Source organism: Notamacropus eugenii, chromosome 3 (assembly GCF_028372415.1).
Source record: "Notamacropus eugenii isolate mMacEug1 chromosome 3, mMacEug1.pri_v2, whole genome shotgun sequence".
In the NCBI taxonomy this organism is placed as follows: domain Eukaryota; kingdom Metazoa; phylum Chordata; class Mammalia; order Diprotodontia; family Macropodidae; genus Notamacropus; species Notamacropus eugenii.
In genome coordinates this window covers 479,346,061-479,373,909 of record NC_092874.1, presented here as the reverse complement: position 1 = coordinate 479,373,909, position 27,849 = coordinate 479,346,061, and the positions used below count along the sequence as shown (strand labels likewise).

Here is a 27,849-nt window from a genome sequence, read left to right as displayed (position 1 = left end):
TTAGCCTAGATCTCTTTCCCCTGTGGGTGGCTGTGCATCTATGGCCAAAAGGACATTTTCTATGATTAGCTTCCTTCTGGATAGAGTCATTTCCTTCTTCTCCAATACAGGCATCACTTCCCTTCTGAAGAATGTCTTCTGCCTCTCTCCCAAAACATTATGGAGACCACCAGAGTGTGACTGGTTTGTTTTCTGATCCTGAGTCTTGAGACTTGTGAGGTCTTTCTTCTTATCATTTATTGGGTATCAATTTGTGGAGGGGGTCACAAAATGGGTGAGGGCAAAAAACCTGATGCTTTCTTCCCAGAGACAACTATGAACTATGGGATAAAAGACTGAATCTGAGGTTTCTTTTTAAGGCAACACCACATCTCTTCCTCTGAAAGATGCAGCATTATGTAGTGATCTCAGAGTCAAGAGTCCCTGGGCTGAAATCCTATCTGAGGTCACTTACCCAGCAGGACGACCCTGGCAAAGGTACTACCAGGGCCATAACCTCTACCATAAGAGCACTGGCTGTACTAAAGGCTCCCTGAAAGACATTTCCAAGCCTCCATCTGAATGGGCAAATGCATTTGATTAGCCTTGTTTCAGTTACTCTAAAGAGAGAGACAGAAACTTTCATACCGTTTCCGCTCCCTCTGACCTTGCTCGAAGGTTGATGTCTCTGTTTCATTCTCTAAGTAGATACAAGAAGTCAAACTCGCCCAACAAATTCCTTTATTCATTCAAACAGTGACTGTGCTATGCCATGTAAAGGCCAGTTTTATTCCATAAATTAAAAAAAGTTTAAAAGACAATGAAAACTCCTTTAACCCATTAAAAAAAGTCAAGTCAGTCAATAAGGAATTCGTTTATCATCAGATCAGCGCTTATTTTATGTATAATTGATTAAAGTACTTAGTAACGACTTTGAAAGAATTTTTGGACCATTCATCAGTAGCTTTTTAAAAGATCCTTTCAAAACCGCTTTCATTAACTTGTCTTATGTCCTAAACTTGAACTATTCACCTCTCAAAGTTCAAGTCCAGCCCAAATTCATCAGCCCTATATTTTGAGTTGTTGGGTATCTGGCAGTTCAGGATAGATTCTTTTCTCTTGTAGGGGCAAGTATGGAGCCCATAGTGACCCAACACATACTGTCTAACACTACGAGAACTGGTAACACTGCCTTTCTTGAATGCCAAGTAAAGGTGTCTCCTTTTGGGTATGCTTACATTCACTGGTACCGCCAGAAGCCCGGTGGGCGTCTGGAATGGATTCTCTATCTTTCATCCAATGAGAATGTCATTCATGAGGATGGGGTCAGTGAGGAGAGGTAGGAGGCCAAGAAATGGGAGAGCGACTTCTCAGCAAGCCTCAGGGTCCACTAAGTCACGGAGGCAGATGGGGGGCTATACTACTGTGCCTGCTGGGATGGCACTCTGAGCCAAAACTACAGAGGCTGTGAACAAAAACTCTCACTCTGTGCATCCATGCAACTGGGAAATCCTCACTGTCAACCTCAGGTCCCACAGCTAGATAGCGGGCATGGTGGTAATCTTGCCTGTGGTCGACTCAAAACTAGGAGGGGGAAGTCTCAGAAGTGGGTCTGGGCATCTTGACCCAACTGTGAGATTTTCTTTCATTTCCTTTCCCTTCTCCCACAGCTGCCCAGGTTCTTGGAAAGTGTCTCTGCTGCAACTCAGCCTCACCAACGTGAGGAAGCCTCTGTCAGTGAATGAGAGGGTCACATCGCTCAACCAAGTTCCAAAAAAAAAAAAAGGCATTTGGAGGCCCTTGGATGTTGCCATAGAGGTGAACACTTAATATGATCATAGACATAGGGGTGGAAAGGACCTCAAGAGGAATCTGACCCAAGACCTTTAGTTTATAGAGAAGTAAACTGAGGCCCAGAAATGTTATACTTGTAGGATCCTAGCTTTTCCTGAAAGGCACTTTAGCAGCAATCTAGATCAGACGCCTCATTTTGCAGACAGATGAGGAGACTTCATCATGGACAGCAAATGACTTGTCCAATGTCACATGGGTTGCAGGTGTCAGAGGCAGGATTGGAACCTAACTCCATGCTCCCCCATGCATTGTTCTCCTTGAAAGATGAAGAGCCAGCCAGGATCTGCTAAATTGCACAATCCTAATTCAGGGGGATTTCCAAGGTGTGTTTGTGTGCATGGCACTGGAGGCTGGAACAGGCCATCTTTGACATCTCTTTCAATTCTGAGGTACTCAAGTGCTCTAATTTTCCCCCAGACAACAGGCAAAGGTATGTTCCCCAACTTTAGTCTCAAAACTGTCCAAAGAGGAAAGGATTGTGAGACATTTTATTTTACTCATTTTATTCTGAACTTAAGAAAGAAAACAATCATTCCAATAATATAGTAGAATAGGAAAAAACACAGAGGATTGCATATGAAACAGCACATGTATTGTGACCAACTTGCTATCACTTTTAATACATAATAAAATTATCATCTAAATATATTTTTATCCTTTTTTCTTCCTTTCTTCTTCTCACCCCAAACCCTAGAGGTAGTGACCATTAGACACAAATATCTGTGTATGTTTGTGTATGTAAAAAACATACAATACATACCTCTATTTCTCAGTTTTTTCTCTGGATGTTGATAGCGTCTTCCTTCATGTATCCTTTGTAGTTAACGTGGATATTAGTAGTGGTCGAAATGACTTAGTCACTCAAAGTTATTCTTGAAACAATGTTACTATTATTGTATACAATGTTCTCTTCCTTCTCCTCATTTTGCTCTTCATTATTTGTGCAAGTCTATCCATGTTTTTTCTAAGATCATTGAGCTCGTCATTTCTTATAGCACAACAGTTTTCCATCATGATCATATACCACAATTTGTTCAGCAAGTCCTCACCTGGTGGGCATCCCCATAAATTCCAGTTCTTTGCCACAAAGAGATCTGTTATAAATCTTTTAGAACACAGAGGTTCCTTTCCTTTTTACTTAATCTTCTTTTGAAAGAGTCCTACTAGTGGTATTACTAAGTCAAAGGGTAGAGGCATTTTAATAACTCTTTGGGTATAATTCCAAAATGCTCTCCAAAATGGTTCAATCAGTTCACAATTCCACCAAGTGTAAATGAGTGTCCATTTTTTTCCATATCACCTTCAACATTTGTTGCTTTCCCTTTCAATCATTTTAGCCAATCTGATAGGTATACAGTGGTAGTTCCACATCGTTCTAATTTCCAATTCCCTGGTCAATAGTGATTTAGAGCATTTTCTCATATAGCTATAAATCATTTTGATTTCTTTATTTAAAAACAATCTTTTCATATCCTTTGACCATTTACCAATTGGGGAATGACTTTTTTGTAGACTAGAAAAAATTCTTTATATATTTGACATATGAAACCTTTATCTAAGAAACTGTCTATAGTTTCCTGTTTTCCTTCTGTATATTAGCTACCTTTTTTCATTTGTACAAAAATTTTCATTTAATGTAACTGAAATTATCAGTTTTTAGAACATGAAAGTTCTTTCCTTTTCCTCCTGATAATCTTGAGAAACAGACCTAGTAGTGGTATTGCTGGTTCAAAGGGTATACCTAGGTTTATAAGTATGGGCACAATCTATAATTTATGATTTTGGGCATAGTTCCAGATCAGTTCCCAAATCTCTCGATCTTTTTGACTGCACCCCAAGCCTGTAAGTTGTAGAGGAGACAGCTGGCATTGGCAGAGGAAGATTCCTCATCTGTCCTAATGAAGCAGAGGGCTAGTGACTATTGCCTTCCTCTCAAGAACCACGTGAGTCAGCAGTGGAAAGATTCTATTGCACATTGGCCGGAAGAGGGATCTGAGGCTTAGAGACCTGAAGTCACTTGCCCAGAGTCCCATAGTTAAAAGCAAGAAGCATTTATTAAACACCTACTATGTGCCAGCTCTTGAAGCACAAGAAATAAGGCTTGGCTTTCAACCCAGGTCTCTCTGAAGGGGAAGGACAGCAGGTGGGCACTCTAAGGGCTGCACCAGCAGCCATGGAATAAGAGAGTCTCTCACCTCTTGATTGAATGTCTTAAGGGGTAGGTATGTCAGGACCCAGATAAGTGCTGTGTGAGCTGAAAAGGCAAGAAGCGGTTGTGTTGCGCCTCAGTAAAGTGAGAGGATCACATATCCACCTGGAAGAATATTCCAGAGCTCAGAGGATCTTTGAGGAAGCCTAGGAATTCCTAGAAGAGGCGGTGGGAGGAAGTTGTCCTGGAGCACAGTTAGTGTAAAGGCATGGAGGTGGGAGGTGGATTTTCTGGGTGAGAAAGCTCAGTAGGAAGGCCACTTTGCCTGGATTTTCAAACGCATGAAGACAAATACATTGGTGTGTGATATGCCTGCAAAAGCAGGCTTAGCTCAAGCAATGATGGGTTTTAAATGCCAAAAAAAGGCATTTTAATTTTATTTTAGAAGAGACAGGGAGTTACTGGAGCTCTTTAAAGAGGGGGCTTAACATGATCCCAACTGAGTTTTGGGAACACCACTGGTGTCCTTAATGTTCCTTCAACAAGACACTCCAAATCCCTACTATGACCATTTTCTCTGGCTGTCCATCTCCCTACCCCACCCCCATTCCTGGAGTGCTCCTCCTCCTCATCTTCCCCTCTTGGATTCCCTGGTTTCATCCAAGTGCCAACTGTGATGCCATCTTCTACCAACCCATCGCCAGCCTCTCTTAATTTTAGTGCCTTCCTTCTGTGGGTCATTTCCTATTCATCCTGTAGAAAGCAGGTACTTACCCAGTTATTTGCTCAGCACAATGCCTTGCACCTAGTAGGTGTTTTGTTGTTCGGTCATTTGCAGTCTTGTGCAGCTCTCTGTGACCCCACTTGATGTTTTCTTGGCAAAGGTACTGACCTTCTACAGCTCTTTTTACAGATTAGGAAACTGAGGCAAACAGGGTGAAGTGACTTGTCCAGGATCACACAGCTAGTGAGTGTCTGAGGCTAGATTTGAACCCCGGAGGAAAAGTCTTCCTGACTTTAGGCCCAGGGCTCTGTGCACTATGTACCACCTTGATGCCCTAGATGTTTCATAAATCTTTATTGACTCACTGGCTGACTGGTCCCCATCACACACACACACACACACACACACACACACACACACACACGCTACAAATGCTTTCCCTCTGACACAACCTTCAACTTATTCAACATGTGTGTTGTGTGTACACAGTTAGTTGAACAGCGTCTCTCTATTAGGATGTGAGCTCCTAGAGAATCAGGATAATGCATTTAGGCCACGGCATGGACTATGCTTATTGATTGGCAAAATGAATGAATTATAATAGTGATTTGTTGAGTCCTCATTTATTAAAAATGTTTTGCTAATGCTCTACTTTTGAAATCACTCAGACTTCACAATGACTCTCCTCTTCAAAAACACCTGACCTTGTGTTTTTTTAACACAAGATACAATTAAGGAAAATTGGATTAGTTTGACAGTGTATATCTCACTCTGCACCAGTAATCCACCACCTCTCAAATGAGAGGTAGGAGGTGTGCTTTACCCATCTGTCCTCTGAAGCCATGATCGGTAAATACATTGATAAGAATTCTGAAAGTTTTGCATTACATTTTCCTTTGTTATTCCAATATTCCATTATGTTACTAGAGGCATTGTAGAAACTGTTCGAATCCCATCTTCTGTGAAAGAACATTTTATTTTCTTTATCTGAATGAGGTACAAATTCCAGGCCTCAAATCTCTCACCCAAAGATTTCTTTAAAAGAGAAGTAAATTTTCTGTGTGTGGTCAGCCTAGTGACTGTGTATTCACATTCAAATGGGTCACTTCCATGTGCCAAATGTGGACAAGGTCCTTTTGAGAAGAGTAAAGAGGGAAAGACCTGTAATGAGGTAGCTATCTATTGAAGATGCTCAAGGACCAGATCAGTTTGTGGTGATGGGAAGAGGGAGGAAGGAGTAGATGGACAGAGGAGAAATCATGGAACTGAAATGAGCCCAACTTGGTAACCGACCATATGTGGGAGCACACACGTCAAGAGTCTGCTTCCAGAGAGCCACAAACAGTACACTTCCTGTTAAACTGTCAACTCAACAGAACAAAAAATCAACTTGACTGCAGGTACAGCTTCCTATTTGGCCATGCACTGAGAAAAGGAACAGGAGTACTTGAGTCTACAGTGACCCTGCCACCATTTCCCATCATGTAAATACCTTCTTCTTTCTGTGTGGCCATGCCCCACGTTGGCTGTGGCTAAGAGCGGATGCGGTCTCCTCTCCTCTGCTCTAAAGTTCTTTGTGGTGTCTTTCTGTCTCTCCCCCATACTCCCACCTTACACACACACACACACACACACACACACACACACACACACACACACACACACACACAATGGCTCTGCTTATGTACTGCCAGGGTGAAGATTGAGTGTCATTTAGTGAGCTCATACCCTGACTGCCACTCATCATCTATATAACTTTGGGCAAGCCCCTTCACCTCCGGGCTTCAGTTTACGCCTTGTGAAATGAGTAGATGCTTTATTGTTTCTTCCTCAGACATCCTGGGATCTTCAGTCTATTTCATTTTCATATTTTATTCAGTTTCTATTTTATTCAAATTCATTTTTTTTTCTATTATCTCCCTCATCCCTGCAGATCCCATTAAGGGAAGTCTTTACTGTGCACCATATGAGGACACTGTGACCTTGCTCATTTATTGAGGAGTGTGCAGTTCATTCAGTGCCTCTCGGGAAGGCTCGCCTGCCATCACAGAGACTCCAAGGGACAGTAAATCTCTGGACTTGCCCAATGATCAAGTAGTCGCATTACAAATGTGAGGATGTTGGGGAAATCTGTCTACTTAGTTGTTTTTATTCCTAGATGTTCACATCCCAGATTAAGTCTTGTGGCGCTCATGGAGGTTTTTGTTTAGCAGGTGATCAGTGTGATAGCTCAGACTGGATCAAAATCTTCGCAGAAGGAACTCAGCTCATAGTTCTTGGGAGTGGTAAGTGCTTTTTCCTTCTTTTTTGCCCATATCTGGGGGAATTCAAACCAATTCAATGCATCTTTAGGAAGCACCTACTATGTGCTAGCACTGAGTCAGGTGGAAGGATATAAAGACAACCACCTTACAGGAGCTTCTTCCTGGAGCTTTCATTCAAGGGGACATAACCATACAGTGGGGAAAATTCTGGTTTTGGAGTCCTGAGATCTGGGTTTGAATTAGGGCTTTGCAACTTTTCATTTGGGTCATTTTGGACGTCGGGTCACCTCTTTGAGCTTCAGTTTCCTCCTATGTAAAATAAGAAGGTGGGTTTAAGTGACTTCTGAGATCCCTGCCAGCTCTAAACTTTTAAAACACTTTTCAGAAGAAAGGCCTTCACCTAGATGGATTCACATACACACACACACACACACACACACACACACACACACACACACACACACACACACACACACTGTATTTGTGAGAAATGATGCTGCTGAGGGTAGGCTGCCAGACTCCATTCTCTTTCCAATGGTACCTGCAGAGCTCATGGCGTGGGAGGAAACAGAGTGGGGTGGAGGGAGGGAACCAGCATGGGGCTCTGACCAAGCCCAGCCAGACTTCCTGTTGAGCTGCAGAGGCTTCAGCCACCCTGCCCTGGAAAGGAGAATGGCAATTTCAGAATACAAGGATAAGTGTCATTTTAGAGCTAGCAAATGCATTTTCCATGGAGGATAATAGCCACTGTAGCAGCATCTTGACTGGATTACAACTGTGGCCAGGGAAGAACTAGATTCAGAGTAAAGTCCCTTCATTGCCTCAAACTACAATATCCAGTCTTCAAGACTGAGGGTCGATAGACACTTGTGCAAAGGTGTCATGGTCAGAATGCTGGGGTTGGAGTCAAGAAACCCTGAATCCCACCTGACACTAAATGGCTGTGTGACCCTGACTAAGTCATCTAATCTCTCTGAGCCTCAGTTTCCTGACCTGTAAAATGTGGTTAAAGACAACACACTTCCCAAGGTTTCTGTGAAGTCACCTGAGCTAATGAAAGAAAAGAGCTCCAAATGTAAAGACTATTTAAATGTGAGCTTTTGTTATTAGAAATAATTATTTTTTATACCTAATTGTATGAATAGGTCCCTCTCACTCTTTTCTTTTCAAAAACTTCATTGATCTGTCTTATCTTTACATCACTTTCCTTTCTAAATATCCGTCCACATCCCCTTTCCAGAGCAACATCCCTGGTAATAGGAGAGGAGGGGAAGGGAAAGGGCAGGATGGGGAGAGAGGATTTAGCCCAACAAATCAGCACAGTAACCCAGCTGGAAAATGTACACAATGTTCCACACCCATAATCTCCTACCTCTTCAAAGAAGGGAGGGAAGTTCTGTATACCTCTCGTTTTTAAATATAATTTCTGAAACTCAGAATCTAACTTTTGAAGTAGGAGTCATATTTTAACCAAATAAGTTACTAGTGAGGGAATTCTATTCTAGTAATAACACCTATGATGTGATCTTTAATCCAATCAGGAAAGCAAGCTACTTAAGTCTTGGAGCTGTTTGCTCATGCCCATCAGAACACCCAAATGTCCTGGAATCATTTAGGTAACAAGGTACAGAGAAATCCAGGGGTGGTTCCTTAAGAAATGAAGAGCCACCATAAAGATGATTCAGGCAGTAACAGAAGAAATATTCAGTTTGGGAGCACAGATCTCAGCTCTCCTTGGCATGCTGTAATGGTGTAGGAAATATCCCAGGAATGGATCACTGACTGACTGCATGGATGAATCAGTGAATAAAGCCAGAAATTCTCAAACTTTTAGATCCCTGTAATCGCTACACTCCTAAAACTTTTTGAGGACCACACCTCCAAATATTTTTTTATTTGTGTGGGTTCTACCTACTATTTATCCTGCTGGAAATGAAATCATCTTAGTATTATCGTAAAAATAGTTTTGACCTTGTAGACCCCCTGAAACAGTCTTGGGGACCCCCAAGGATCCCTAGAACACACTTTGAACATAGTTGATTTAGACAATCAATGAAAAGTAGTAGAGCAGACATGAATGACAGAAGAGTTGTTCCAAGAGAAAATGGAAGATATAATGTGGGGAGGAAGGAATGTTGAACAGCTTTACAGCGCTCTTAGATTCAGAGATTTTGTAAAGGGCTCAGACATTGTGCGGGCACAATAAACGTCAAAGTATTTGGCTCTGGGACAAAACTCATTGTGACAGGTATGTTGCATGACAACTAGGTCACTGTGCTTTGTGTGCTGATAGTCAGACAGGACTCGATATGGGGATTCTGAACACAGTCTTATAAAAAGGAGTTTATGTTCGGAGAACCTGTATCCAAAGGCCAGCTCTGCTAACCTTTAGATCCTTGGGGCGAGTCACTGAAACATTCTCTGGGTCTCAATTGTATCATCTATAAAATAAGGAAACTGGACCAGGTAATCCCTTTCAGGTCTGACTTCCGTGAAAATGATAACTAACATTTGTAGAGGGAATGGTGAAGGGCTGTGTCAAATATTTTAGATACAATTTTACATTTGCTCATTTCAACGGTGAAACAGTTTCTACCATTTCCATTGTTCAGATGAGGAAACTGAGTCCTGGAAGGGCAAAGGAAGAGCCCACAGTCATATAACTGGTATGTCTTTTAGGCTGGGTTTGAGTCTGGGTCTCTCCTAATTCTGGTCCAAAGCTTTTTCCAGTTGACAGCACCCTCCTCTTGAATACAAGCTAATGTTCACACTTCCAGAATTCTCTGGAACATTCAGGGACGGCCGAAATGCTCAAATGGAGAATCATTTCACACACATGAAATTTAGTGCTGAATTGGCCACCAGATCCCTGTGACCTCAGGGAATAGCTGGAAGGACAATGTAGCTTGATTTTTTTTCTCTAAGCTGTATCCTTGATTATTTTTCTTCGCACAAAAAGACAAAATTTTAAACAGTTACTGTGACAAAAATTCAACTTCCTTCCAAGGTTTTTCACACCTCAAAAAAATGGAAATTTTCCCTAATTCACAATTAATAAGTAATCAAAGAAATTAGGAAAACATTTGTGGAGCTGGAAAGAATGTTTTTAGAGGAGGAATGAGAGAATAAAGGGGCAAAGGAAAAGAGAAGAAATAGGGAGAATTCAATGCAAATGTTTAGGTTGGATAACTATGGTTCAGTGAAAACTCTGCTCAGATTTGGTAAATTTATGGAGAACAAACACACAAGAAAAAATACCATAAAGACAAACCCTTTGACCCCACATTTCACCTTGATTCTATCTCTGGCTGTGGGTGAGCTCCTTAGATGGTTTTTGTAGCTGGATGCCCCACAGTGGGACCTGGTAAAGTCTTTGGTGAAGGGACAAAGCTCATTGTGACAAGTAAGTGCTTCAGTCATGTTTCCATCAGTTTCCAGTAATCCCAGATAAAAAGTAAGGCTAGATCCATTTGGGATGTTTGCAAACTAAGTGGGACATTTTCTGGTGGGATGGCAGTGAGTATTTGATTGAAGTTAGCGGCAGCGGGGAAATCATTTTGCTCTGGAGAGAATGGTTGCAATGCACCAAGGCTCAGGGGAGATGCTGGGTTACTTCAAAGGATTTTATCCGTCATTTTTGTTGTCATTCTATTTTATTTTTGGAAATATGCCTGATAAAATCCTCTGGGCAAATGCTGCCTGAGGTGCAAAACAAACTTTTCATTTTTACACCTATGATTCCTCCAAAGTCCCTTTGACTTCACTCTGGCTTCATACTGATTGCATAAGTTTCTATCATATGAAGGAAAAGTTAGGGAAATATCAGCATCCATTAAAATCTCAGTAATAGTTAAAACAAGACAGCAAGCAACTAACTGCATCACATTTTACCTATGACTTTTTTATTATTTAAAGTTCTCTTTTATTTAAAAGGTCATTCACAAAATACCATATCCATAAATTTACTTCCTGTCATACCTATGACTATTCAAGAGGGATCGAACTCATTCTGCTTAGCCCCAGCAGGCACAGCAGGAAGCTATGGGAAAAGTTGTTTGCAAAGAGGCCACCTTGGTCTGGAGGTTGGGATGAATTTCCTCCTGAGAACTGCTCCAAAGGGGAGGAGGTAGGAGTGAGCTCCCCATTCACTAGACATCATCAGAGAAAAAGCTGGATGGCCAGCTGATGGCTCTGTTCTAATGGGAATTCTTAGAGAAGACATGGGTTAGCCTAGATTTACATAAATGTAAAAACCATTCTTAGCTCCAGACCATACAAAAACAGGTAGGGTGGTAGGTGGGAGCCATAGTTTGCCAACTCCAAGTCAAGTGGTCTTGAAGGGCCCTTTAATCTAGGGATCAGTGAGTGCCTCTGTGGGGATGTCTTCTGTGTTAAAGTTAAACTTCATAGTTTGGCAATCAGGTATGATCCATTAAGAGGAGTCTCTTGGATATCTTCTAAAAATTGCTGGGAGTCAGGGGACCTGAATTCAGATCACAACTCTATCTCTTATTCCTCTCTTTGTGTGATTTTGAGTAGGTTATCTCTGTTAACTCATCTATAAAATGGAGGAATTTTAGAGTTAGGGGTTCTAAGCACTGTGAACTTTATATATACATACAGAGATATAGACATATACATGTATCTAGCTACCTGTGTGTGTATGCATATGATTGCATTGCAATGCATTTAGTTTCCTTGTACTCCTATGCATTTTACTTTATACATTTAAAAGCTTTATCCCAAGAAGGGACCTATAGACTTCACTGACCTGCTGCCAAAGGCATCCAGAACACAAAACCACAAAACAAATGTTAAGAAATCCTGGTCTAGACAGCTACAAAGATCCGTTCCAGGTCTAAATTTCATGATAACAACAAGAAAGCTTACTTTTATATAGGTAAAAAGCAGAATTGGAACCTGAGTCTCTTCAGTCCAGGTCCCCAACTCTTTTCCATCTCTATCACACTGACTCATGTTATGCATCAGGAATTCCCCAGAGGATTCAGGGACAACCTCACTTCAAATGGAGAAGTGAAAAAGAAAGTCACTCAGATGATAGCCACTCTGGAAATTATTCAACCACTTGCAAGGAAACAACGTCTAAAGAATTTTTCGAGAGGATTCCGGGAAAATGGCGGAGTAGGTCAGAAAATTCTGAGCTCTCAAGATTTTCCCCCACAAGAGTTCAAATAGCACCTTAGGGAGGGAGATAAGTAAGGATAGGATCATGATCCGGGTCTTCCTGGGACAATTTGAGAAGATCAGAAGCAAAATCTCAGGCCAAGGTTTGGCCCCATGAAGAGCAAACACCTCCAGACTAGCTGCAAGCCCTGGGGTTGGTTGGTTTGGGAGGCTGAATCCGCTCCAGCAACTTAAATTTTCACCCCCTGGATAGTGAATGAGCCCAGGAAGATTGGGGGAATCTTTGCTGATAAGGAATGCCAGACCCAGCTGTATGGCGAAGAGCTGGGGGCCAGAAGGAACCAGTGCCTGACTGGTGAGTGCAAAAGCGGGTGTTGAAAGCCTCTGGCTGCTGGCACTTACTGGAGGTTGGAGGTTTGGCTTTGGTTCCAAGTTAGAGGCAGCACTGAAGCTCTGGGGCAAGATGCACCATTTCCCAATACCTCCGGGTTACAGGAGATTACAAAAATTAAGCTATTACCACAAAAAAATATACAGGCAAAGGAGAAAGAATCCAATGATAGAAAGCTATTATGGGAATAGAGATGACTGTAGATCATGTTCACAGGAGGATATTGAACCACCACCACCCCCAAAGAGTAACCTGCCCCAAAAGAATTTCTAGAAGATCTTAACAAAGACTTTAAAAATCAAAATGACAGAGATGGAGGAAAAGCTAAAAAAAAAATAAGAATAATCCAAGAGAAACCAGAAGGTTATGAAAGGAAAAGGAAATCCAGACTCTTAAGGAAGAAAAAGACACCTTGAAAATTAGAATTGGGCAAAGGGAAGAGAGTGAAATTATAAGAGATCACAAAATAATTATAGAAGAGAAAGTGAAACATTTTATAAGAAAAACAACAGATCTGGAGAATAGATAAAAAGAGAAAATAGAAAAATAATTGAACTAACTTAAAGTTATGATCCGACAAAAAGAATCTTGATACAAACATTCAAGAAATAGTTAAAGAAAATTGTCCTGAAGCATTAGAACAAGGGGGAAAGTAGAAATGGAAAAAAGTCCTTCAACCACCACTTTAAAAAGATCCTATGAGGAAAACTCATAGGAATGTCATAGTCAAATTCTGAAATCCCCACCTCAAGAATAAAATATTAAAAGAATCAAAATGAAAACAATTTAAATATGATGGATCCACAATTAGAACCACACAAGACCTAGAAGCAGAGACATTAAAGGACTGCAAGTCTTGGAACACAAGAAGAAGAGTAAAAGAAACTGGGGTTCCAGACAAGTTAAGTATTATTCTGAATGAAAAAAAAAATATGGACATTCGATCAACTCTCAGACTTTCAAAACTTCATTAAAAAAATCTTGAACTTAATAGAAGATTTGACATATAAGAACCAAAAAAATATAAAGTATATTTATACCAATGACTGATTATGAGGGACTCACAAGGCTAAGCTGTTTACATTTTATACGTGTAAAATGTATGTCTAAGATTCTTATTAATAATTAGTTAGCTTTTAACAAAGATTGGGGTAAACCTAATTACGATATTAATTTAAAAAGTAAAATCATTTAGGAACAATTAAAACTGAGTAATTATTTTATAAAAATGAGGCACAAGAGGAAGAACTGATACAGAGGAATTAGATGGGGAAGAGGGTTAGTAGTTCTAGTAACCTGCTTTCATGGGGAATAGGCTTAAGAAGGAGCAACAAATGTATGTTTAGAAGAATGTAAAAATCTTCTAAATTCAGAGGAAATAAAATGGTAGCAGCATAGGGAGGGGGAGAGGACAAGGAAGGGATCTTTAGAGGGAAGGGTGAGGGAATACATAAATAGGGGGGTACGAAAAGGTGTTTGGATTTATGGGAATGGGAGGATATGGGGAGGGATCCATGAAGGGGGGTAGGCAAGTAATAAATGGGAGGGCAAGGTAGTGGGTAGAAGTAAAGTAGAGGAGGTAGGAGGGATAGGAAACAAGAGATATGCACAAACATAAAAACAAAGACCAGGAATAGAATATTTGGGGGAAAGTATATGTCTACATATATATATAAATATATATGTATATATGTGAATGTATATATCTATAGCTATAGAGAAACATATCTAAACTTTATTGTCGCTTTCTGGGGGTGTGGGGGGAAGGGAAAAAGAACAAAAAAGCTCATGGCAGAGAACAAAAGAAAACTCACAGGGAAGCAAAGATCGATGGACAATTTTGTTACATATTTTCAATCCTCTCTTACATTCTGCTCTGCATACAACATGCTTTTTTCCTTTCTTACTTTGTATTGAATTTTCATTATTTAAGTTTATGATATGTTTTTGTTTCTTTTCTGTTTTGTATTTGTGTTTTGGCCCTTGAATCCAAAGTTAAAAAATAAAAAGATGGAAGTACTCACCTGGGAGACCCAGGAACCTGCTTCTGGGAGAAGGTATTTTCCTAGAAGTGTTTGTATATTTGTTAATGTTATGTCACTGAAGTAAATATTACTTTGTAAATGTTCAAAACAACAATTTTTCTAAGTACCCCAGGTGTCACTGGTGTTTTCTCACCACCAAGAAATAAAGGTCAGAACATTTGCTGTGACTGACATATGATAGTCTTCGGAGGTTCTTTACAAAAGCGGACATGTTCTCTAACCAATCAAATAAATTAGAAAAATTGTCACAAAATCAAAACGAGTATTTTGAGAGGAGTAACAAAAGGAATGAGGGTAAAAAGAGAAGAAAAGCAAAATTTACAGAGAATCAACTCTAATGTGTAAGTTGGAGAACTAATGTTAATTGAAAACATGGATGAGTTTTGGTAAATTTATTTTGTGGAGTTGAAATGACTATTTTTAGAGGAGCAATGAGAGAATAAAGGGGCAAAAGAGAAGAAAAGAAATAGGAAGAATTCAACGCAAATGACTGAGTTGGATAACTAAGGTTGATTGAAAGCTTGGCTGAGGTTTGGTATATTTATGAATAATATACACACAGGAAAAAATACCATGGAGACAAACCCTTTGGCCCCACAGTGTGCCTTGATTCTGTCTCTGGCTCTGAGTGAGCTCCTTAGATGGTTTTTGTAGCTGGATGCCCCACGGTGGGACCTGCTAAAGTCTTTGGTGAAGGGACAAAGCTCATTGTGACAAGTAAGTGTTTCAGTTATGTTTCCATCAATTTCTAGGCATCCCAGCCATAAAACGAGGTTTAATGCATTTGGGAAAGCAAAAACCCACAGCTGTTGAAGGTCTGTGAGAAAAGTAGGCTATTTTCCAGTAGGGGTGGCTGTGAGGATATGGCTGGAATTAGTGGGAACTGGGAAATCACCTTGTTCTGAAGGGGGTGGATACACGTAGTAAAGGACTATGGCTGGAGGGAAGAGAGCTCCTGCTATTTTGCTGTATCTTTTCATTATTTTAGCATATTGGAAAATGAAACTAATGAACTCCTCTGGATAAAAACAAAAAAAAAACTCAAAAAAACTGACTAAGGTGAAAAATCAAACTTCACTGATTCCTCCAGTCCCTTTGTCTCTGGTATGTCTTTACAGTGTATGTGACTTACGAGTTTCTGCAGTCCTCACCATCAAATCAGCAACTTATGAGGAGCTTCACCAAACATAGCTCAGCTGATTTGGGGATGGTGGACACACAGCGTGCAGCCCATTTTGGAGGAACATACCAGAGCTTGTGACTCATTGGCACAAATTTTAAGAAGCCAAATTCCTCCCAAGAAATGAGGAGGCATCAGTGTAGGATCTTAGTGGAAGAATTTAATGAAATATTGGTGAATGCATTGGCTATTTTTACCCTTCTGGCAGCAGCTCCGTTAAGATGTCACATTCAGTCCTAATGATATAGTAAGTTCTTACAAGAAGCCCTCAGGGCATCAGATCCATCAGCCTCTTCACAGTTCATCATTCCCAATGTAGGTTGTAATTAGTAGGGATCTGGAACAATCCTATTGCCAGCTGGATAGACAAAACAATGGAGAAGGTGGGCATTGAAGGGTAAAGTAAGTGATTAAATGTATTTGTATTTGAAAGATGCTGAAATATGTAGAAAATTCCCAATTATTAGTGAAGTTCAACCTAGGAAAAGGCATGAAAAATCTATAACTCACATAAAACTCACATAAAACTTCAGAAAGCAAAGGCCATTTTGAAAAGACCAACAGAATCATTTCTTCAAAATGCTTTGGATAAGGCACAATACGTTATTACTGGTAAATGTATATCTTGAAATACAAGGTAATGATATACAAAATAAAGTCAACCCCTCTTCTGGAAAACAACTGGTGGGAGGAAAGAGCATCCTTTATCAAGAGAAGGCAGCTTTTCAAACTTAAGACATAATTTATACTTTTGGAAGGAGTATGAGGTAATATGCTCCTGAATAACCTAATGATTTTCTTGAGAATAATTAGGAAAAATGTAAACTTAGAAATTGAGCAGAATTTTTAAGAAAATATTTTATATTCTCCTCAATTACAGTAAAAACCATTTTTAACATTTGGGTTTTTTTTTAAAGTTTTCAATTACAAATTCTAACCCTACCTCCCTTTCTTACCCCCCTACCTGAGATGGTAAGCAATCCAATATAGGTTACACATGTGCAATTATCTAAAACATTTCCACATTAATCATATTGTATAAGAAAATTCAAATAGAAGAAAGTGAAAAATAGTATGCTTTGGTATGTATTCAGATAATATCAGTACTTTCTCTGGAGGTGGATAGCATTTTTCATCGGAACTCCTTTGGGATTGTCTTGATTTACTGTGTTTCTGACAATAGCCAAGTCATTCACAGATCTTCGTCGTACAGTATCATTATTCATACAATGTTCTTCTGATTCTGCTTCACTTTGTATCAGTTCCTGTAAGTTTTTCCAGGTTCTTCTGAAATCATTCTACTTGTCATTTCTTATAACACAATAATATTCCATTAAAATCACATACTTCTTCAGCCATTCCCCAATTGATGGGCATCCTCTCAATGTCCAATTCTTTGCCACCACAGAAAGAGCTGCTATAAATATTTTTCTGACCAGCATTTTTGAGAATTTGAAAGCTCTCTATTCATGTTTGAAAGCAAAAGTTGCTGTCTGATTTACTTCCATGGAACACTGATGTGAATGTGGTTTGTTAAAACTTTCCCAAGCATTTGATCCTGTATAAAACTGAATAAATCAGGTGACATTTGAATTAGGTCTAGGGAGAGAAAAACTGGTTTCAGTATCACCTAGAAAAAACATCTGGATGAATTCTAAAGAAATACACAAGCCAGTCAGTTCACAAGAATGGCCCTTCTGAATATCATCTCCCATCCTGAAGGCCAGATTTCCTATACAATTTCCTATTCATCAAAACTGGCGAATATCCAGAAATAATGTGGTAAAAGTTTATAACGGGTTGTCATCTGGAAGAGAGTTTTGCCTTGTTCTGCTGCTTGACCCAATATGGCAAAACTGAGTTGGAAAGAGGCAAATTTCCACCCAAGATAAGGAAGATCTTTCTAACAACTCAAACCATCCAAAAGTAGATGGAACTGCCTTCAGAAGTAGTGGCTGCCTCAGCTGGATGTCCATTTGGGTATGGTATATAGGGAACAGTTTTTCAGTTTGGGGTTCAACTAGATGACTACTGTGGTCTTTTTCAACCTTGAAATTCTGTGAGTCTAAAACAAATGGTGCCCCAAGAAGCCTAAGGGGCATCTTTCCTTGTCCAGGATAGTATTGAGCTTCAGAACTTTCTTAGACCAGCATTAGTGGCACCAAATCAGTTTTTCCAATAAATATCTTTTTGTTCTTTGATTTTCTCTGTAGGTACTGCTATTGAAAAGAAAGCACCAAAATCCATAGTTTTTCTCCCTACTTTGGAAGAAGTGAAGAAGAAAAAATCTGGGACTTACATTTGCCTGCTGGAGGATTTTTTCCCCAATGTCGTTAAAACATATTGGAAAGATGAGCAGTCACGCTCGCTGGATGCACAGCTTGGACCTGTCACTAAGGTCAATGGTTCATACTCGCAGGTCAGTTGGCTGACTGTGCAAGAAGACACCCAGCCTAAAAATCTTATCTACTACTTCCAACATGAGGAATCGGGCATAGAACCTGTGGCAGTTCGTCTTCCTTCAATTTCGGAAGGTATGTACCCTGATCTCAGGAGCAGGGAAACAAAGTTCCATATTTCTGCATGTTGACTCTTCTCTCTCTCCAAGAGCTTTCCATTAGCAGAATCAAGAATTGGCCTCACTGTCATTCAAAGTTCTGCCCAGCCTCCCAAAGTCAATCACCAATAATGCATTAAATACTTACAGTATGCCAAGCATACTAAATACTGCAGTTACAAATTAGAAATTCAAAGAGCCCCTGCCTTCAAAGAGTTTATATTTTCATGGGGGAATTTAGACAGAAAGTGAGAGAGAGAATAGGAAGGAGGGAGGGAGGGAAGAAAGGAGGGAGAAAAGAGGGGGAGGAGATAGGGGAAAGAAAGAGAGACAAAGAGAAACAAAAACAGAGACAGTGAGAGACAGAGAGAGAGAAAGTAAAACATACAGATAAGCCCCCTAATTGTTATAACTGAATTACCTGGTCAATAACGATACTGAAAGGACCAGACAGGACTGGGACAGTTACATCAAAAGACATAGGTAGACCACAGAGTCCTATACCAAAGTAAGTTCTTTTATTTCTTTCAAAAAAGAGTGACTTTTGATAAGTCTTCCCTCCTTTTAGTCCATGAACATATCCAACTCTTTTTCCCACACGTTACATTTCATCTTCCATCCAAACAAACCACTAAGAGAAAAGCAGAGACATCTAAGATTCACATAACGATAGGTTAAATCCTTTCATCTGGTATGTGAGCTCAGCACAAAGATCTCATATCAAATATTTGCACATCAAGCTAGTGGGGCTGAGATTCTGTCCTCCCATTGTGTTTCAGTAAATTCTGGGGGAGGCAAAGGCAAAATCCTCTGTGTACACAGGACTTCATCTACATCTACATCTACATCTACATCTACATCTACATCTACATCTACATCTACATCTACATCTACATCTACATCTACATCTACATCCATAGAAAGACCAAAGGGCACTGGACTCAGCACCCAGCTCTAGCACTTACTCATTATATGCTCCTCTCCAGACCTTCGTATCCTCATCTGCAGATTGTAGAGGGATGTAACATCTTCTCTACCTTTTCAAGGAACAAAGGGCCCTTTGGGATGTCAAATTTTTTGAGACCTCTATATGAGAGTCATTTTATTATTAATATCAATTCACAGGTTTAAAAAAATCAACAATTACAAAGCACTTATTATTTCCCAGGTACTGTTCTAAGAGCTGCAAAATATAGAATAAGTAAAAGCTCTGAATTCAGTGACATTTAAGTGAATTTGTATATCATTGTATTTATTAACTGTGAGACCAACTGTTCATTTAGTCTACGGAAGGTGTATTGAGTACACATTTGGGTTTGCAGACCACTCAGAAGAACTCCAAGTTTGCTCATGTCTTTGGAGCCTGCCTTCCGGGAACCACTAGACAAGGCAATCTCCCAAGGTGCTTCCTGCTCACAATCACCGATTACATGGACACTTATACACCAAAGAGAAAGTGAAAAAAATGTAGAAATATATCTTCGCTAGGAGATCACATGGATGTCTTGGCAGATCTCACAATCCCACCCACAGGGAATCAACCATTAGAATTTGCTGACTGGAATGTCTCGTACTCCCAGCTGCTTTGCAGTTGTTGCTCCAAACCCTCAACTCATAATATCAGAAGAAGTTCAGTCCACTTCAATCCAAAAGCAATCTATCAAACTACTATGAATCAGACACTTTGCAAAGTACTGGAGATACAAAGACAACATGGAGAATAGCCCTTGTCCTCAAGGGGCTTATGTTCTGTGGAAGGGAGGCTATAAGTATATGCCTACTCACTAGGGAAGGGAGAGAACCCCAACAGTGAGGGAGACCGAGGAAGGTTTTAATACAAAAATTCAAAGGGTGAGGTGGGAGTCCGTTTCAGTCACGAGGGGCAGCTGATGCACAAGTAGGAAGATGGAGATGTGAGTTCATGGAACAATAAGCAGGGAGTTTGGGTCCTGGTACATAGCATGCAAGCCTTTCTTTGGTACCTCCCTCCACTGGAAAAAAATCTCTACATTGGACCTATCACTATATATACACACATATATGTCTACGTCTGTGTGTATACATATATAATATGCACATACATAATATATATAACAGATATAATATATATATAATATACATACGCATATATTTGAGAGAGAGTGGCTTCATGGTAGACTTAGCCTTGGAAGCCAGGAAGATTTGAACTCAGTGTTGCCTCTCACCTTTACTGACTATGTGACTCTGGACAAATCAATTAACTTCTAAAACTGTAAGTTTCAGAGGGGAGCCAGCCTGCTCTGGCAGGGGAAACTTCCTTCCCTGGGCATTTTCCTGTCAATAATATCACAGGTCCAATCCCTGTCCTTATACTGGTTTCTATCTCTTCTGGTCATAAAATTCCTACAATTCTCAGTAACAAACCCCAAGACCTGGTGATGGTGTGGCTCATGCATCATCACCAGTCAGTTTTAATTGGTTGATCCCCTGGTGTGAGATCTGTCAAAGTGGGTATTTGGGATCATAAACAAAATACAACTTTTAAATGTTGCTTCTCAGATAAATAACAAGCTCCTGGGGAGCCTGATTTCCCTTCTGTCTCTACATCTCTGGTGCCCAGTAGAGTGAACAGGCATAGAATAGATGTTTTATAAATGCTTGTTAATGGATTGGTGGCCCTTTTCCACACCAGACAGGATACCACCACCTTATCCTATGTTAGAGACATCCAAGGAGTGCAGATGGTTTCCAGCTCCCATTGTATCACAATCTACTTTTTGAAATGAATGTGACAATAGCTTAATCATAGCAGAGAGATGGAGTCTTTCTTTACACTTTTACCAGCTTTTGTCAGACTTGGACAGACGTCTTAGGAGAAAAGTGTCTAGGTATGGAGGGGAAGAGGGACTAGAAATGGTCTGCTGAATCTGTGTCTGCTTTTGAAGGGATGAGACAATGTGGAAGAAAGTCCATTGGGTCTGAGGTCAGAGGACCTGAGCTTGAATTCCGTCTCTGTCACTACCAGTATTACTTGACACAAGAGGTTTATCTCTGGACCTCAGTTTTCTTATCTATAAAATGGAGGCATGAGGTCCCTCCCAGTTCTAAATCCATGCTCCATATCCAAAATCCTATTTTTAACAGAACTTCATATTTTCCCCCATGATACCTTCTCTTGCTATGTTTGCCCAGATGCAAAGTGAAGGGAAGAAATCTAGGTGTTTCACACCCACATGGATCCCTCAAGTTGCTCAAGGCCTTTGACCTCAAATTAACCTCAGTCCTTGGGCTTGGGAGGGTTGGAATTTTTTTTTACCATCATGTTGGGTTTTGTCTTTTTGCCTGAATAATACTCTCATGTCTGCTCTTCATTCCATTGCATTAAACTGAGCTTTATTCAAGGTCTGCATTAGGTGGTTCAGTTTTGTCTGATTACTGACTAGTTAGCTAATAAAATGAATCCGATGGCTTTTTTCTATCGACACAGTCTATGAGCCCCAGAGGCAGGAGGAGTTTGCAGTAGAGATGAGGAAAGGAGAGGGGCAATGCTGGTCATTTCCCCGAATACTGGCTCAGAATTGGGTTCTCTCCTTTGGGTTCCAGTGACTCATTCTTGTAAATGTACTTACCACTTTGGTTTTCATAGGTGTCCATTTTTTACATAGATGTGACTTTCAGAAACAACAAGGAAACCAACCCTGAGTGTCCCTTATACAAGGAAGTTGTTTTTAATGAAAACATCCAAAGAATCCCCAGACATTGCTTTTAAATGCATCTCATTTGTCACTTCAATGAATTGACTGATAAAAAGGTCACAAGAAACTCCCTAAAAAACAAAGAAATTTAGTAGAAAATCATGTTTAGTTGAAGTTGGTCAAGGGAAACCTCTCTTCCAGACCATTCTTGGTAAACAAATGGCTTCCTTATCAAGTTTGATTTTTTTAATCTGATCTGTACCAGGACAATTTCTTCCATTTGTCCTTTGTTGTTCATTCTTGTCACTCTGCTGTTCGCTACTTTCCAAGCGTAGAGACACAAAATTCCATAAGCATGCCCAGCACGCAGGACAGGATGATGGGGAGGATGCTTGATTTGCTAGCAGAAGACCCGGGTTCAAATCCTGGCTCTGTCACTTGTGACCTGGGACAATTTGCTTCACTTGTCTGGACCTTGGTTTCTTTGTCCATAACATAAATAGGTTGGGTTACTGCGGTTCTAATTTATTTTTATTCATGGACCCCTTTGGCAGCCTGGTGAAGGCTATGGACCATTTCTGAAAATTATGTTGTTAAGTGCCTGAAATGGAACACATAGGATTACAAAGTAAAGCAACTGTACTGAAATATACTTCTTTGACAAAATAAGTTCACAGATCCCAGGTTAAGACCACTGTTCTAGATGAATGTTAAGGCCTCCCTTTAGTACAAGTGGCCATGTCAGCTTGGTGGAGTGTACTGGCCAAATATTGAAATGAAGGATGCATGCTTCAGCATTTTCCCAATGAAATGTCTGCCTCAGTTGACCTCTAGCCGCCCAATGGCATGTAACAATGCAATGAAGATTTGTTCATTTGAATTGTTAAATTAGGTTGGGAGATTAAATTCTAAGAAAACAACAGTCATTTAATGATCATGTAAGAGTGAAAAAGGGTACCCATCAGTTTACTCCCTTCAAGAGTGATTTGATCAGGGACTGTGGGCACGAAGACTGAACAATCCCTGCCCTAAAGAAGCTTACATCCCACAGGAGCAACGTACACAGATAAGTCAATGCCAGGGGCATAAACCATCATGCAAAGTCATTTCAAAGGGAAGTTTCATGGTGTCAGTATCATGGAGCCCACACGAACCGAACCAGGGCTAGTGACTTTCCACTTAAGAAATCCATTGTTTTAATGGTTGAGTCCAACCCTTGAAGGGAGGATCCCATGCGTGGTGTCCTAGCATCTGGCAGGAATCCTGTTTACTCAGGAGACAAGCACTTTGTTGTTCTGACTGGGCCAATTGATCTCCAAGCTCTCTTCCAACTCAACACGTAGCACATGGCAGGCACTTAGTAAATGTGTAGTGATTGACTGATTCTACCATTCCCTGAATGAATGATTTTTTTTTGATTCAAACACTCAGACCATCCGTGCATGTAGCTAACACAAAGTCCTTGAAGGAGACACCAATTTGTCTGTTTAATTATCTGATAAAATATTTCCTGCTTGGCACATCAGTCCCACCATGTGTCCAAAACCCAATGGAACTGAATATAATGAAGGAATGAATGAGAATAGAAAAAAAATCACCTGATAAGAATCTTGCCAGAATCCTGTGGTTTTCTCTGAATGGATGTTTTTCTATTAGAATAAACATATGTGTGTAGCTAACTAAATAGAAATTTTTTCTGATTTTTCTCCTTTTTCTAGTTTTCAAAGAAAATCACTCTTCAGATCACTGTAACAAAACTGACGGTAGGAGAGGTAAGTTTCCCATTAACTTGTTTTCTGGGCTGTAGGGAGTCTTTATCATGATCAGCTCAGCTTTGTACTTCTGGTGATTGGGGGAGGAATGGAAGCTTCCTGGGATCCAGAACAAGACACCCGATGCTGCAGGGAAATGTGGAAGACTGGCTTGTCCATGTAAGGACACTTCCTTCCTATCATAATCTAACTGTGCAAAGTCTGGAATCTAGGGCTTCTGGAGCCAGAAAGATTGGAAGTGTTTGACTGATGGGAGCTTGGGAAGCAGCTGGCCTGGGAGGTCCAGGATGGAAGGCATCCTAGACCTTTCCCCGAGAATCACCCCAGGTGTTGGTCAACCCAAAGCAACAAAGTTGAGTTAATGACCTCGTTTCCCAGCTGTAGCACTGACTAATGGTGTGTGAATATGGTTGAGTCACTGAAGCCCTCTGGGTCTCCACTTCTTAGTGGAGAAAATGTCGTGCTTGTAGTCAGGAAAATGCAGTCATATCCTGGACAAGACTAACAGCTTGATGCTTGTCAGGCTGCTTAGCTTTTCTGAATGTCAGTTTTCCCTTCTATCCAATCAGGACATCGATACCTGGTCTCACAGGGATTTTTAGGAAAGCATTTTATAAACCTCATTTCCTCTCTGTAGGACATTGGTTAGGTCCCTTCCTTTGCCTAGGTCTCCATTTCCTCATTGTAAAATGGGGGAGAAGGTGAAGGGGATGATATCTAAGATTCCCTCTAGATCTGAATCCAATGAAAACAGTCTGGCTCTATTTGCCTTCATGCACTTGTTTATGGGGCGGTATCTCTGTCACATCAGCCAAGTGACATAGAATCATGGGCCATTAGAGGGGGACGGGATTCAGAATCATCCTGGTACAAATCCTCATTTTATGGGTGAAGTCACAGACCCAGAGATGAGAAGTGACTTAGTCATGCAACAATGTCACAGAATGAAAGCTTCCACAGAAACTTTGGCTCGGGGTCAATAAAAACTTTTGGTCGAGGGGCACAATTCAATCTACGCCAGACTGACAATGATAACGATAAAAATGCCTCCCATTTGTATTTTCCAATGGGTTTTCTGAGTTTTAGTCAGGATTGGTCCTCACAGCAATCCCATCTGGGCAACAAGTCAGCCTCAGGTGAGAGATGAGGAGGGAATCGGCCAAAGCCCTGGCAGGATCAGCAGCTGGGGATGATCCACAACTACTGACCCCGCAGGGACAGCTCTGAGATTAAAGTTTTGCACTTGCAGCACTGTCTTCTCTCCAGACCTCTGGTTTCAAAGTCAAATACGGAGGCACTAACCCAAGGCTGAAAATCTCTTGGGGCTACATTTTGAGTTAGGTTTTAAATGTATCACCATTTTTGTTTTACTGAATTTTTATTTATTTTCTTAAATATTTCCCACTTACATTTTAACCTGATGTCTTTAGGAAGCGTTGGGGAGTGTTGTGGGCTACTGGCCACAGATTTGACCCCTCCACGCCAGACCATAGTGCTGTGTATTCAAGAATCCATAGGATTTTAGGGGCAGTCCCTTGCAATTACATGATCCTTTCCCAATGCAGTGGACAAATCTGTCTTAAGCAGACACATGCAACTTCTGATTGTCTCTGAGGAGAATAACTCCCATTTCCATGGACTTGTTATATCTCAGTTAGACATCGTTCTTTCCTTGCAATAATCCAATGAGGTGAGAAGCAAAGGTATCGTCATCCCCATTTTACAGATGCAGAAGGTAAGGTTCAGAAGAGTTAGAGCTGACTGTGGTCATAAAGTTAGCAAGTGCAAAGGTGCAGTCTGAGATCTTTAGAGCCTAGATCAGGGCTCTTTCCTCCTCACCTGTTCCTCAGTTTCTAATTAGGGGCTCAGATTGGTGAAAACTGAGATTGTCTGTAGTATTTTTCTCTTGGGAGGTAGTGGATTCACCTTTACTGGGGTCTTCAGGCAAAGGCTGGATTACCATTTGATGGGAATGATGTAGATTAAGGGCTCTTTACCATTTTTGCACTGTGGGCAGGCTGGTAAAGGTTTGGGGTCCCTTCTCAGAAGCATGTTTTTAAATGCATAAATTAATAAATAATAACTCGTTATGTGCCAGGCATTGTGCTAACCATTTTATAATGATCTCAGTTGACCCTCACAACCACCCTAGGATGTAGGTGCTACTGCTATCCCCATTTCACAGATAAGAAAACTGAGACACATTCAGTGACTTACCTGCCCACGATCACACAGCTAATAAGTGTGCGAGGCTGAGTTACAAAGGAAACGAATGTGTTGAAATGCAGTTATCAATTTAAAAAAAAACTAAGTTCATGGCTTAATAACTGCAAGACTTTAGGGACTCCTGTTCAAGGAAGGGTTTCCCTAGGTGGCCTCTGAGGCCCCTCCCAGCTCTGACATAGGAATTCTCTAGAAGATCTGGAAGGATGACTCCATCCACTAGTATTGCTTTTATTATTAACGATAAAAAGCATAATAGCCCCTACTTATGCAGTACTTCAGGGTTTATAAAACATGATATAAATGCTAGTTTTTTATTAACATTATTATTATATTGCTGTATGCTTCCGAATTAGACCCAGTGAGGAAAAGAGAATCCAACAAATGGTAGCATAAAGAAGTGTTCTGAGCAAATATACAAGCACACTGGTAGCCTAGCATATCCTGCTTTCTCCAGTCTCCTTTCACGGCTCACTTTCGTTGGTGCTGTCCCTGCCAGAGCCCAGGGTCAGGGGCTTCTGCTCCCAATGCTTGTGCTCCTATATCTCCTAAAGGGCCACACAGCACTAACCACGCTCTCTCATTTTAGAGCTCCAGGAGCTGCATTTTGCCAACACTTCAGCCTTTTATACCTATATGATCCTGCTTGTGAAGAGTACCATCTACTTCACCATTACCCTCTTCTTCCTCTACCAGAAGAGAGTGGCTTGGAACCAAGGCACAAAGTAGGCACGCTGAGGTGCCCTTCAGCTCTCACAGAGGAGAGAGCTTATCTGCGTGTTCTGTGTTATCTTCTGCAGGTGGCCAGTGGCCACATTATAGATTCTCATCATTTTCTTTTTGCTTAGCAATGCATCTTTGTTGTAACTTGGAAAATACAAGATGGTTTCTTTTAATCTGTTGGACAAAGAGGAAACTTTAGGTTGTAAAAATTTTGTTCTTTTGTGTGCTTTGCTCTAGATATCTAGGCACCTCCTTACTGATAGACCTCTCCGCAATAAAAAAGTCGCTAAATTTCCCTCTTTTCTGTGTCATCTCTGTTGGTCCGACCTAGTCCGATGCTACCCAGTGATGGGATGATGACATCTCACCTCTGTGGAGCACGTTCAGGGGTGCAAAGTACTTGACACACAATACTGCCTTGGAGTCTCACAACAACCCAGTGAGGGAGGTATTGTGAGTATAATTCACCCCAATTTGCAGATGAGAAAAGACTCCCAGATCATCAATGACTTAGTCAGTCACACAGCTAGAAAGTAATGGGGGCAGAGTCTGATCTTGTGTCTTCCTATCTCCAAGTCTCATTCTTTCCTGTATTATTCTTCATATGAAATTGGAGCTGGAATTGGCTGATGTGGTTTCTTCTGCTTGTACATCTGGATACAGATGGCACCCATTTATTTGGTTCCTCTGGGTACAGCCAGGGGAATGAAGGAGGGCCTTTGTGAGTTTCTCAAGGGCACCAGCTAGAAAGCCAGTAGGGAATGAGTTAGTTAGACAGTCATTAAACATCTGTTAAGTGCCTAATATGTGCCAGCACCTGTGCTATGTACTGGGGATACAAACAAAGGGGGGAAAAAACAAACCAGCTCCTCTCCACAAGGAGCTCACATTCCAAAGGGGAGACAACTATGTACAAACAAGAAACAAACAGGATAAATCAGAGTTAAGAGGGACCAGGAGGCTTCTTGTAGAAGGTGGGATTTTAGCTGGAACTTGAAGAAAGCCAAAAAGCCGCAACGGGAGGACAGTATTCCAGCATTCTAGGAGCACAGCGAGGGAAAATGCCCAGTCTGGAGATGGAATATCTTATATGTGGAACAGCCAGAAGGTCAGTGTCACTGGGCTGTAGAATACACAGGGAAGGAGGCGGACTCCAAGTCTGGGTGAAT

The 27,849-nt window shown here is 40.8% G+C and overlaps 1 gene segment (V, D, J or C); it reads left to right on the top strand.

Moving 5' to 3' along the window:
* Positions 1-1,112: 1,112 nt before the first annotated feature.
* Positions 1,113-26,975, top strand: LOC140532311 (T-cell receptor gamma chain C region C7.5-like). The segment is given in 7 exon segments: positions 1,113-1,318; positions 1,650-1,746; positions 6,805-6,817; positions 6,920-6,991; positions 17,945-18,265; positions 23,681-23,734; positions 26,547-26,975. Coding segments are annotated over 7 exon segments (903 nt in total).
* The last annotated feature ends 874 nt before the right edge of the window (positions 26,976-27,849 follow it).